Consider the following 13527-nt stretch of genomic DNA (forward strand, 5'->3'; position numbering starts at 1 on the left):
GATTCTGTTAGAGATTTGTTGCCCGCCTTGCAAAAGCATTTTTATAGACCACTGTCCGATCAGGTGTTAATTGTGGAAAAAATAACCTGAAATGTCAAAAAGGGAAAGAGAAGAAAATCAATTTGATCTCAAACAAAGGCCCACATTTCTCTGTTGGTTCTCTCCTTGTTCCATGTTAGCCCCTTTGTCGAGAGAGGATTCTGTGAATGGCGCATACGCAGAGCCGGCTGAAGCTGAAAAGGGCTGTGTGTGTTCAAGACTGACAAGATGATTGGCCTGGCCTTTATTTTCAATTGTACTTTGGCTCTCGCAGCAAATGAGAGCTATAATAAAGCAGATGGTATATTGTTCGATGTGGCTTTATTCCTGCTTACTTTTGTTCCTAAATTAAGCAGGAACTGGTCTTGCATACATATTCAGGGAGCACAGGTTTTTGGAGAAATGGAGGGGGAAATACTGTTCAGGTCATGTGCCTCTTTTGTGTCCTAAATAAATGAAGATTGCATACCTTCCTTGCTATTGTTGCTGTAGTTCAGGCTGAGGTTTCCTTTCTGTATCTGACAAAGGCACACTTTAAATAACTGTACTGCAAGGGGAAATTCAGTAGCTGCAACTCATGATCAGCCTGCACAGCAGAAGACCATTGCTTATGAAATTTCATTTTCATTTCACTTTTAGTTTGTATACTCCTTTTCTATATTGCTAAACACAAGGCAGTTTACAAGCTGTAGAAAGAACAAAATATACAGTTCAACAAAAACCATACTGGACCCTGCTTAGCTTGACAAATATCCTAGCAGCTAAGTCATAAAAAAACCTAGGACTTTAAAATAAACAACTTACATCAAACAGAGTTATATTCAATATTCCATGTATTATGCAATAAAACTAACTTTCAAATGGCAAGCTAGAACACATATCCAAAGCATAATCACATTTAACTAGCCATAAATCAGGCATGGGGAACCTCTGGTGTAATAAACAAACAAACAAACAAACAAACAAACAAACAAACAATATGTATACCCTGCCCATTTGGCTGGGTTGCCCCAGCCATTCTGGATGGCTTCCAAATGTTGTACTACAATCCCCATCATCCCTGACCATTGTCCACAGGAGCTGGAGTCCAACAATGTCTGGAGGGCCACAGATTCCCCACCCCTGCCAAAGATACAATTTTCTGTTGCACACTTCATTTCAGGTAGATGCTGAAATCTTGTCCTGGATCCATATATTTGTGGATATTGACTCCTGCATCCCCTCTGAATGAGAACACATCCCTCATTGTCTTTCTGGGCCCCTGTTGCTCCCTAACTTACCTTCAAGCAAATGTACAGAAAAGTAGACAGAAGTATACAGGTTGGCAGAGATGGGCAAATGAGTGGAAATGAAGGAGAAAACAAAAGCAAAGCCAGAAGAAGCACAGCTCAGCAGAGAGATTTGGGGTTGGTCACATTGTGCAGCTTGCCAATCTCTCCACAGGCAAGGCATCCTGTTAGAAGCAGAATTTTGCAGAGATCCCTTTACCTCATGAGCTTTGCCTCCCTTGCTTGATCAAGGTGTCAGACCATTTGAAAAGAAGAAGAACCTATGATAATGTGTGTATTAACAAATGGTTAACTCGCTGAGAAGTTAGGAGCGCTTCTTTGTTTCTGAAGCTCTTGTTTATTACACTCACAAACATCATGTTTCCTTTTATTCCCTAAAGCCAAATCAGCAAATCACAAAGGCAGATGCTTACACTGGAAAAATTGGTCTAATTTAATTGCCAGCACTTGTGACTACTTGTTAATTAAAAGGAAGGATGTGCTTAATTGGCTGCACTGGCTGCCATTTCGTTTCTGGGCCGAATTCAAGGTGATCACCTTAGTGTTCAAAGTCCCAAATATCTGAAAGACTGCCTCCTTCCCTCCAGACCCTGCTAGATGTTAAGATCAGCAGGGGGGAGGGGGGGACTCTTGGAAGTTCCACCTCCCTCAGAGATTTGGAAGTGGGGGTGGCCTGGGAGACGATATTCTCTGGGGCAGCCCCTAGGTTGTGCATTTCCCTCCCCACAGAGTGTCTGGCTTCTTCATGATACTGCACAGCTTTTAGTGAATGCCGAAGAATACCTGAGTTGTGGGTTTTTGGGGTCCACCTTATTCCTGTGATTCTAAAATGCTTTAACTGCTTTTAGTTTTAAATTTCAAATTGCTGTAACTTGCCTTGGGTCCTTGCTGGTCAATTTGATGTTGAATTTGCTAGATTAAGATCTGTGTGCATCATTTGCTTCCTCTGAATCCATAAGGTTGAGGCAGACTTTGAAGGTCCTCAGTGGCACCCTGTGCAAGGTGAAAATTTGGCAGCCTTGCCTCCTGCCTCCCATTCTGCTCACACAATGCCGCTGACCAGAGCATAAATTACAGGAGCCATGTTAAGACACTGGTATTACCAGTGAATGAAATTACCAAGACTGAGGCTCCCTTCTGCAGCTGCTCCTACTGTCCAGATACAAGGAAGCTGACTGCATGATGCACAAAGGAACACTATTTATTCATTTTTATCTATGTATGTCATTTACTTTTTACAACTCTTCATCAAAATTCATCCCAGGGCAGGGGTTGTTTTTTTTAAAAGTAAAAATATAGTGAACTAAAACAATACACATAATTAATAAAGCAGCAGCTAAAAGAACAAGCTTTAATAGCCTGGGTGAATGTTAAAAAGGTGTTTGCTGGGGTATAGAATGGGGGTGGGGTGAGGTGGGGTGGGGTGGGGATAACATGTCTTCCTTCAGTTCTTGTTGGACCCCAATTCCCATCAGCTCCAGCTCACATGGCAATGGTCAGGGATAATAAGAGTCATAGTACAACAACATTCGGAGAGCCACAGGTTCCTCATCTACAATGAAAGCAACAGGAAAGCCTCCTTGGTAAGTGTTGCCCAATCAGAGAGCCACGGCTGGAAAGGCTCAGCTGTGGTGGTCAGAAAAGAGTCTGACAACCTAAGGCCACTGGCAGGTTGACATGGAAGATGCTTCTTCTTAAGGGTACCTGTGTCCCAAGAGATTTAGATAGGGAGGGAGAAGCTGTGGACCTCCCAATATTGTCAGACTCCATCAGCCTCAGCCAGCAAGGCCAATGGGCAGGGATGGTGGGAACTGGAGTTCCGGAACAACTGGAGAGCCACAAGTTCACACCCTTGATATAGGGTCTTAAAAATAAGTATTATTAGCATTCTGAATTAGGCTTGGAAGTGCACAGGAGGCTCAAGAAGTTCTTTCAAATCTGGCAAAGTGGGAGTTGAATGACTGGTCCCCACTAAAATCCTCACTGTTGTATTCTGTGCAAATTGTAGCTTCTGAATAATCCTTGAAGGTACTTGCACACATCAGTGCTGTCAGGAGACTGCCAGAACATTAATGACTATGGTCAGTCTATTCCCTATGAAGGAATTTTGTGAAAGACTGGGTACCACAGACTAAGCAGTTGGAAACTGTGATTCATGGTGGAAGAGAAATCTTCAGTTCAGTACAAATATGAAAGCCTCATATTTAAAAGTTATAGAATACCAGAAACTAGGTTGCCTACGCCCAAGTATGATGTTTTTAGCTCTGAAAAGCTTTGTTCTTCCGCAGGCATTATAAGCATTGCTTTACATTTCAAAGGCAATGCTAGTCAGAACTGCAACACCCACCCACACAGTCACAACAAGAGGTACACTGCCCTATTCACTAATAAGCTCAAGCTTGCATTTGATTTATCCACGATCTGTTTGACAGCAATCTGACAGCATGAAGAGGGTTTAAATGGGGACAATTAGGTGTTCAAAAGTAGGCTGCTTTGGAAAACTGGCTAATGTAGATACTAACTCTGAACCTTCAAGTTCTTAACTTTAGTGGAACTATACATATATTGATATTTTTACTATTTGAAGGTCAGAATGCAAAATTAAAATGAAGTCCTTAGGTACATAGGCTACTTCTAGATGACCTGTTTATTGAGCATTTATGCTGATTTGTTTGCACAAAGTTTGCTGGGATGTTAGATGAAATTGGCCAAGATTATCCTCAGTGGTCTGGGGTGCAGGCTTCAAACCCGTAGCTATTTATTGAGCATTCATTTTTTTGCTTGTAGGGAGGTTAAATGGCATTGCTTCAAGCAAGTGTTATCATACACTTCCCACTGTATTTTCTCCATCACTTTCCTTACAGCACAAAAAATCCAGTGCTGAAGGGGAAGTGGGCTTGTTGTGCAAGAGCAGCAAATCATGTTTAATTGTGCAACCTGAATTTGCTCGTAGTTGATTGAATCACACCTAAACATGGCAGCAGCTTGACGCACCTGTGTGTGTGTGTGTGTGTTTAAGGAACTCTAAATGCAGAAAAATCATTAGCTAGTTTGTCAGTCACTAAAATAGTTACATCTGAGTGTACTGCTTTAGTTAAACTCACTTTGAGTGGGTGGGTGTGGGCATGTGTGGGTATGATATATATATTGCTGAATAGATTTAGTTTGTGATTCTATGAGCCACTTGATAATTAACAAAATGGAGCTGAGCAGACAGCTGCTGAAGCCGATGTTCTCAACGGACTCCTGTCAAGGTCTAATTCAATGAGCATTCTGTTCCCCAGGCTTTCTTATGAATGGCCTCAACAAAGCCAATTTCACTGTAGTATGTTGTGATTCACACCAAGGAATCAGACAGCTCATAGTGGGTGCTGAAATCATGTGGCAGTGTATGAGCCATGACTCAGATTTTATTGTATTAAGTGCTGAAATCTGACTCTGATCAAATAGAAACTGACACTGTATTGGTCAGCATGGTGGTTTGCCTCAGGGTGACTCATCATGGAGCGCACAATCATTGATTCATATTCATTTGCCTTTTGAGTTGGACTCTTCTGTTCGAATCCTCATACTGCTATGCTAGGCTATGAGTCCACAGGTGAATCCTAAATTGCATGGGGGACCAGGTATCCTGTGTCCAATCCAGCTTGCCCAATGGCAAGGCATGACTCCCCTAAACACAAAGGAGATGCTGATGGGCATTTGTTATGACATCAACACCTGATTGGCTATTATGCAAAGGATGCTAGTGCCATATACGCTAAGGTTACCAGACGTCCCCATTTCCCAGGGACAGTCCCTGGATTTACAAATCAGTCCCCATACAAAATCCATTGAAGTTGAAAAGTGTCCCCGGATTCATTGAAAAAAATCTGGTAACCTTAACATACGCTCTCCACATGTGCTCTTGTCCCAGCTGCTATGAAGGGTGCCAATGCTTAAGCCTAAATGCCACATGGGGCAGAGCCAAGGAGAGAAAGCCCTAGGTCAGATCCAAAGGTCCCACAGACTGTATCTTGCACGTGAGCTGCCAGTTCCCCACCCATGGACTTCCCCCAATGATCATTTGAAGGCTTTTGCGGGGTCCCCAAAGCTGGCCAAGTGGAGCTTCAGAAGAAAGCCTGAAGGAAGTGTGTTTTGCAAAGTTGAGACATCTAAAAGTGCCAGTTACTGTCATAATAAAACAGAAAATAAGAAAGATGGCCAGGTAAGATAATCTCTGTTTATCTGTTTTCAACAGCATGTTACAGTATGACAAAATAAAGCAACCTCTACAGTTCCACTAATATTATCCTGCTAGTGTTTCCAATGCCGTGTTTTAAAATGAGTTTAGATTAAAATCAGCGGCACAATCCAAACTTTAGCTATTCCAAGGACCACATTAGACATGTGGTGGAAGTTATCAACAGCAGCCGAGTAATTGTTCTTTGGATCCGGGTCATGGATCCAAGATATGGGTTCACCCTTTTCTTCTGCACCATTTCCCCAATCTGGATATTCTGACTTGTGAGAACAGGATTCCTGCTGGACTAGATGGACCTTTGGCCTGATACGGCAGAGCTCTTCTTATATTCTTAGTGCCATCTTTGTTTGGGTTCTAAGCCTATTGATTTCAGCATGTTTATTTCTTTGGTTAAAATCAGTGTGTGTGTGTGTGTGTGTGTGTGCGCACACGCGTGCGAGCGAGCGAATGATGACAAATTCATGGAGAATAAGGCTATCAATGGCTGCTCATCATGATGCATCAACAGATGGTGTGACATTGCTATCTCAGCTTCCCTACACTGTGCATCACTGACGCTTATTGAGAGAGGTTGGGACAAGGCGGGGGAGGGGGCTCAGTGTGGGTGCAGGATCAGGAGCATCAGATTGTCTCCACCACTGTGCCCACACCATGCACAACTCTCAGCTGCCTTGCCCCTCCCCTTCGGTCACCTGCTTGTCATTTCTACCACGATGGCTATGTTCTACTTCCACTGTGTTATAATCAGAACAGACCCATGGACATTAGTATACCTTAAGAGTTATATCCATTAATTTCAGTGGATCTGCCGTGAGTAGCACTGACACTGGAAGCAATCTATTGCAAGTGCATTTTTCTGTGAATGATTTGGAAGCATAATACTCCTGCTGCCATTATGAAGCTAAAGAAGCCTACTATACATATGAAGTTAATTTTGCTGTAATCTGCCTTGGTTAGGATTTGCCCCAGGAGGTGGCATAAAAGGACTTTCAATAAATATCAGAAAAATCCACGTTAGGAAAATGTTTGTGTCTGAATATTTCCAACAGAGTGTATAATAGTACTTCAATGTGTGGTTGTAGCACATATTGCAGTAATATATAAAACGATTCCAATTACTATAAAAAAAACCTGCATCTTTCTAATATCCTCCAGCCTTCTACTAGGTAGGTAAGATTCCCCATAAAAAGACTTGTTCAGAACTTTTAAAACCATTTGGCTCATCATCTTTTTTCTGCTATTTGGAAATTTTAACTCTCAAGGTTATTAAAAGGTTATCTGTTATTCCTATTTTTGTATTGGAACTATGATGATGTGTAGCGTAGTGACAGCCCTTTAGGAGCAAGTTTATTCTACAATTTATTTTTTAATACAAGACTCCAAAATGAAGAAAATCATTAGTGGGCCAGTAATATTCTTGGTGCAACTCATGCTCATAATTGTATTTGAATGAAATACTGTATTGTGGTTCAGCTGCTGGAACATCAACAATTTAGCTGCAGAATTGACTTTTTAAAAATACCCACTAGGTACTCTTTTCACTATGGGGTAATGGACAGTTTCCCTGCAACGTGACATTGTATAATTCATGACTTACATCATAAAAAACAGCATAACCTCCAAAGTATTGGAGTGGGAATAGAAGAATGGAGCAGCTTTAAGACATGCTATGTTATATTACCAGCTTTTCAACTGTTGAGGTTCCACTGCAATAACTGGCTAACTGGTTGAGCTGTGCCCAAACCCCAGATTGTGTATGCACCAGTATATAGTCAGAAAACTTCTGACTTCCAAGCCTATTGCATTCATACAACTAGACAGACAACATAGAGCCACTTGGTGTTGGACTAGGACCAGGAGACCAGGGTTCAAATGCCCATTCAGCCATAAAACTCACTTGGACCAGTCACTATATTCAGGCTAACCTTCCTCATAGGGTTGTTCTGAGGATGCAATGGAAAGGGGGAGAAGTGTGTGTAGCAACTTAAGCTCTTTGGAGAAAATGTGGGATATAAATGTGCACATGTATGTGATATATATAGTATCAGCCATAGATTGTATTGTATGATTAGTGGCTTGCATTTCACTCTGGCTTATGCTGTGTTGCATACTTCGGATATTATCTACTAATACGGAAACTAATGAATGGGTTTTGACACTGTAGGCATGATCCAGAGCTAGCTGAATATATGTTAGTCCCACTAAGGTCAATGTTCTCAACTGAGGATCATGCCAACCCCAAGTTTGACAGAGATCTGCAGCCAGTCTTGGTTCCATGATGAATGTATTTGTATGATGCATAACATTTACAAACCTATGCTTTACATTTTAGATGTATACCTTAAAGGCTTAGGCAGATACCCCCCCCATGGCCATGATTCATGTGCAAACAAGGTGTTAATATATGACTAGTCAGGTGAGAATGTCAATAGCTAAACTACCCTTCACCATTTAAGAGCCTAGATAATAGGGATGTGCAGTTAAATGAACTTATTCCTGCAATTATGAATCCACCCAGTGATTTATGTATGTGAGCCTGTCTATATGCATTACTCTTCTTAGCTTGGGGTTTTTGCGCTGTGTGTTTCTGCGTCCAAAATACTCCATATAAACTAATTTTAACAGGCAAGGAGGGGTCCCTGCGGCCTCTTTCCAAACGGCGCCCCCTGGCGTTCGGTTCCAAGGGACTTTGTCGGAAGAAGCGGGCAAAGATCTGGCTATGGATTCGCTTACTGCTTGTCCTTTTGCTCCTTAACTTTAGAAAAGGGGCAGTTAAGATCATGTGCTGGCGAAAACAAGCCTGCCATTCCCCCTTCAGCGAAAAAGCAAAGCCGAACAGGATGAAATTGACTCGGCACCAATCTAGACCGAAAGCCTTCCCGGAATGAAGCCGACAGGTAAGTCGGGAACCGGGGAGGAGGCAGTTTCCACGCGAGGGCGGAACTGCTACCAGCTGTGCAGGAAAGGCGGATGGAAAGGGAAAAAGAGACCTTCGCTTTCTCAACCTTTCACGCCCGGTTAAGTATATGTGAATATACATGGACGTAACCATTTGCGCGTTCACGAGGATCGCCCGCAGACCTGACTCTCGCACAGGCGGCTTCTCCTTTAGCCTTGAGACAGGCTCTCTTGCAGGGCTGGATGGACGGAGAGCCCCTCGCTGACCCAGGCAGGATCCAGTCGAGTACCTGGTGTTTGGAGGACTCTTGGGTTGGTGGTCGGGGGCAAATGCCAAGTCAAGCGCCCTGGGGTCACCGAGCCTCCACCAGCCAAGCTCCCGTAGCGGGGATCGAGACTGCCTTCTACCTGGCCAGGGATATGGATCCCTCTCCATCTACCTTTTCTCATGGTAGAGCTCACTCCTAAACAGCTTTCCCCGTTCCTCAGCACCAAGGATGACAGAGCACCTGTTGCCAATGGCCATGCCCAGCAATGCTCCCCATCCCGCAGCTGCTTTCCAGCTGAGCCTACCCCCCACCCCTCAGGAGGAGATGCCGATACGAAGCCCCCTCCCCAACCCCGGAGACACTCTACTTGGCCTGCTTCTCTTCCCGGACGGACACCCCGTCGGAAATATTACTCCACCCTGGCACCCTCCCTCCCCAGAACGGATATCTTCCTCCGGGCAGAGCCTCCAGGTCCCAAGAACCTCAAACACCTGTGGCATGAGGCTGGGCGACTCACCTGAGAGCGCCTGACTGAAAAGCTCAGGAAGCCCACACCAGCCCAAGTGGTAGGCGAGGGAAGTCGCCCCTGCAAGCTTTACTTACCGGGGGCTCCTACCAGTGCACCAGAAACACACACACAGGCAGCTGAGCCTGAGGCAGCTGAGCCCGCCCAGGCGAGCCTGAGCAACTCCCCGTCCGGTCTAGGTGCAGAGTCCGAGGGGCTGCCGGGTACTTACAATTTCCCCTTCGATCTCCGGAGCCGGGTGCAAATCTTTGCATTGCTCACATCCGTTCGCAGCGGGCTCTTCAGCCGGGGAAGGCAGCTCGCCCGCCATGCGCATGCGTCTCTCTGCTTCGCCTAGGAAGCCCGGGCTGCTGGAGCGTCCACACCCGGGCTCGGTCCCCAACTTCCTTTCTTCTCAGGCACCACAATGTCCAGGTGGCCGCCTACCCTCCACCCCAGCGCCTTTCTGGTGGACGTGGAGGGGAAGACACGGACTGGAGGCGCCGGGAAACGGAGCCCGGGGACCCCAGAGAGAGACCGTCCTCGGCCGAGCAAGCGCCTGCTCGCCTCCGCTGGCGCGATTCAGCACCCTGGACAGCTCTCGGCCAAGCGCTCTCTGCAGCGCGCCGTCATTTTCCCGCCTCCCTCGCAGGCTCCCCCCTCTGCCCGCCCCCGGAGAAGCGCCCCGGCTGTTGAAAACACCACACACGGGCACGTGCCCGCGCGGATGCCAGCCCAGGCAACGGACATCTGGAGCCACAAACATCTGCAGCAAACACATTGTGAAAACAGATGGGAGGGAGGGGAGGCGGGTAGCGAAGAGGGAGGCTCCGGCTTTGCTTCGGATCTCCCAAGGGAAGGAGAAATGGAGGGGTAAACAAGGTGTTTGTGCAGGAGAGATGAAAAGACAGAGGCATTCATTTTGCCTGTCACAGCCACGCGCTCCCCTCTGACATCCTGACCGCTTTATCAGACGATCTAAACGGACGGAAGAACCCTCTTGGATACGGGCAGGGACGACTTCTTTCACTAAACCTCACGAGGGCTTATTTTTCTCTGTTAAGCAGAAGAAATCAAATGCAATGTGGAAGAAATCGCGGCATAAATTGGATCTGGAGAAAAAGCCTCACCTACCCACCCCTCTCCCCACAGCACGCTAGGTAGGCTTAAGTGCTAAACGGAACCCTTAAGAGCCTCTGTAAGGGAAACGCGCGGTTGCAAGGGAAAGTCCTGCCCCAGATTTGTTTGCGGAGGCGAGGCGAGCAAAAGCGCCTTGCGAAGAGGCTGGCATGGAAGCGATCAGGTGATGCAGTTCTGCCAGGAGTCGGTTGCTGCTTCTAGGCACTGCCTTTCCTGCCTCTCTTTCCAGGGCTTCCTGGCTCGCGCTCGGAGAGGGCGAGAGAGCAGCGCTGTTCTCCCCGAAACTGAAATTGATTCGATGCATAAATAACCTGGGCGTCACTTCCTCCTGCTTCTCGGGAGCTTGAATCAGGGCTCCCTGGTTACCGGCAGAGGCGAGCGCGTTCATCAAGGCAGCCGCGGCGACCACGACAGCTCGCATCCTGTTTGGATTGGCTCGGAAACCCGAGATTCCGAGGAGGAAAACAAGCGCCGCCGCCACCAGCTTCTCGTCCCCACCGCTTCCTAGTCTCTCGCCTAGCTCAGAAGCCGCGCTGCCCTTCCAGCTCTGGAAGGTCTCAAAGCTGACCCCCACCTCCCTAAATCAGCTGCTGGGACCCGGGACTTATTTACAAGCATATTTCGAATCCGGGTGTCATGATGTCATTGTTGCTCCACTCCATACACTTTCACTCCGTGCTCTGAAGTTGCAACGATCCAAAAAGTGCCTCTGAGCATGCCTTTCCTCTGAGGAACACAGCCCCTGATACAAAACACCGGGGATAATTGGGAGGCCCTTTGTGGTAGAGGAAAGGGTTAAAGCCAAGCAAAAACTTTCCTCTATAACCAGGCCTTTGGCCTTTAACTATCTGTGTGGCCTTTTGGAAGTGGGCGGGATGCTTATACTGTATTTCTTTCTTTTCTTGGTTTCAGTCTATCTGTTTGGGTTTTTTTTCCTGTTCGTTTTGTTGTTTGTAGGTCGTTTTGTAAGCCAGAAGAAAAAGAAAGACTAACAGATAGTAATAATAATAATAATAATAATAATAATAATAATAATAATAATAGAGCCTGGGCTCAGTCTCAGAACCTGGTTTACTTAAGAGTCATGTGCAAAGTGGCTTTAGCTGCTCACTGAGGCTGGCTCCTGTATTGCCTCAGTGGGGTGCTGCAGCAAATGTTGGGCTCCTGACACTTCCTCACACCATAATTGCAACCTTGATTCTAAGTCTATGCAAGCAGGCCCCACTTCTGGATCACCCCGTTTATTCGTTTATTATTCAATAATTATACCAAATGGATTGTGTGAACATCTCTCAAACAAATGTACATACATAGTCCCAGTTCACATTTAAGGTTATATGTACGGTGAGCAAAGGCACAATCACCTGCTTCCACATCTCAATGTGAGTACAGGCAGCCTATGCTCTGAGACTATGTGTGATACTGAAAGTCAATCATTGCAGCCAGCTCCATGCAGCCAGCAGCCAGTTGAGGTCAGCGAGTGAATTCTAGACAGGCTTGAGCACCATTGCCTTTCTGTTTTCGAAAACCAGCTATTAGCTCCTTCAGCTTCTGGGGCTGTATACTTCTGAATGCAAATATGTTTGAGGACAAGCAAAGGTGAAGGCTAATGAATCAGAGTGTTTCTTTCCATATGTTCTTACGGGTAAGCTTTCCTATTTAGAAACAAGTGTGTTGCACACAACCTCCTTAAAAAGAGGGGATTGGGATGTGGATGAGCTGCTCCTATTTCCCTCAGGGGGATCCTGTTCAAGCAAGTGGTACTCACATCACTGTGCTGTTTTGAGAAAGTCTTGTGTGTCCTGAATGCTGCTTCTTTACATTTAGAGCATCTCAGGGGCTCCGAGGAGCTGCAGCTGCGTAAGGCCAGCTCTGCCAAGAGGCCTCCTAGTAAGGCGTCGAGCGGACCCAGAGCTGCCGCTTCCCTCCGGAGCAGAGTCCCTGTTTGGAAGGGTGAGATGTTAGAGAAAGGGGCAGCTGGCAGGGATGGAAGGCATGAGTGGTAGGCTAAAGGTTGAAAGTGTGGCCTGGACAAGAGAGGGAAACTGGGAAGGAGGACAGAGAGGGATTGGAGAATCTAGGGAGTTGGGTGAAAACATGGACAGAGCGGGGAAGGAAAGAGAGAGAAATACAAAACAAAAATTACCAGGATGCCCAGCTAGCTTGATCCAAGTTGCTTGGCTTTAACAGTACAAGCCTAACCATACCTACTCCCTGCAAAAATATGAGAGGCCCCATCAGTATTGGCATTCCACAGGCTTTTGAGGACACACCTGCTTAGGCCAGCATTCCCTGAACTTGAACTTTCTGATCTAATTGTTTTTAAACTGTTTTAAATATTGTGCTTGACACCGGCATGTTTTACTGTTTATTTTAGTTATGGATGTTTTTAATGTGTTGATGGAATTGTTTAACTGTGTATTTCAATTATGCATGGATTTTACAATTGATCTTATACTTGTAAACTGCTAAGAAGCCATTTTGGCATGCAAGCAGTAAACATATGTCAGGATCCTCTTTCAGTTTAAGGAAGAGGGCCAGGTACTGGAATAAACTGTGTTTGTTTAAACAAGAATCATGTTAATATAAAAACATGATAATCCAGCATCAAGACTTCTCCTGATCACTTCTAGGACACTTCTGCATCCTATCTTCTGCATCTCCTATTTCCAGATGTGGGCTTTAGAACTCAGTTGGAAATTTAGAAAAAGTCCTAAGAAAAAGAATGTACAAAATGGCCAACCTCTTCTATCAAAAATTATGTGACTTCATGTGCTGGCTGGCTCTGTCATTGTTGCCCTCTGCTGGGCATATGCCTGGCTTCATCTGATGGTGCCCAGGCATGTGTGCTGCTGTGACTATATTTTACTGAAAACCACCCAAGGAGCTTCATGTTGATTCATCCAAACCGTGTCGACAGAATCTCCAATCCCAGCTACAGTGCAAATGTATAGCCATCACCCCGTGTTTAAAATATTTTTTTTAAAAAACGGAACTTGCATTCAATTGCTTCAGTTTCAGGAAACCTAAAAGATCATCTCACCCCTTGTATATCCAGACAATCACTGTTCTCTGCAAGTGAGGGCCACCTACAGATGCCATCTTATCAGGAGGTCTGCTCTCGAGTCTCCACAATGTAGAAAT

The 13527-nt window shown here is 45.6% G+C and overlaps 1 protein-coding gene across 6 annotated transcripts in view; it reads right to left on the reverse strand.

Moving 5' to 3' along the window:
- The window catches only part of RGS20 (regulator of G protein signaling 20), a 46246-nt gene that overhangs the window by 11684 nt on the left and 21035 nt on the right, over positions 1-13527 (reverse strand). Inside the window, exon 1 of one of the 6 annotated variants that reach the window (XM_083748079.1) lies at positions 10695-12022. The exons of 3 other annotated variants lie outside the window; for them this stretch is intronic. Coding sequence is in view for 1 of the 3 variants with exons in the window: in XM_083748077.1 (XP_083604203.1) it covers positions 9476-9580 (105 nt within the window). In the remaining 2 variants the exon portion in view is untranslated. Of the gene's footprint in view, positions 1-9341; positions 9379-9475; positions 9986-10694; positions 12023-13527 lie in introns of those variants that run through there. 2 more of the 6 variants (XM_083748077.1, XM_083748078.1) reach the window with 2 other exon arrangements.

The sequence above is a fragment of the Podarcis gaigeae genome (genome assembly GCF_964106915.1).
Source record: "Podarcis gaigeae genome assembly, chromosome: 7".
In the NCBI taxonomy this organism is placed as follows: domain Eukaryota; kingdom Metazoa; phylum Chordata; class Lepidosauria; order Squamata; family Lacertidae; genus Podarcis; species Podarcis gaigeae.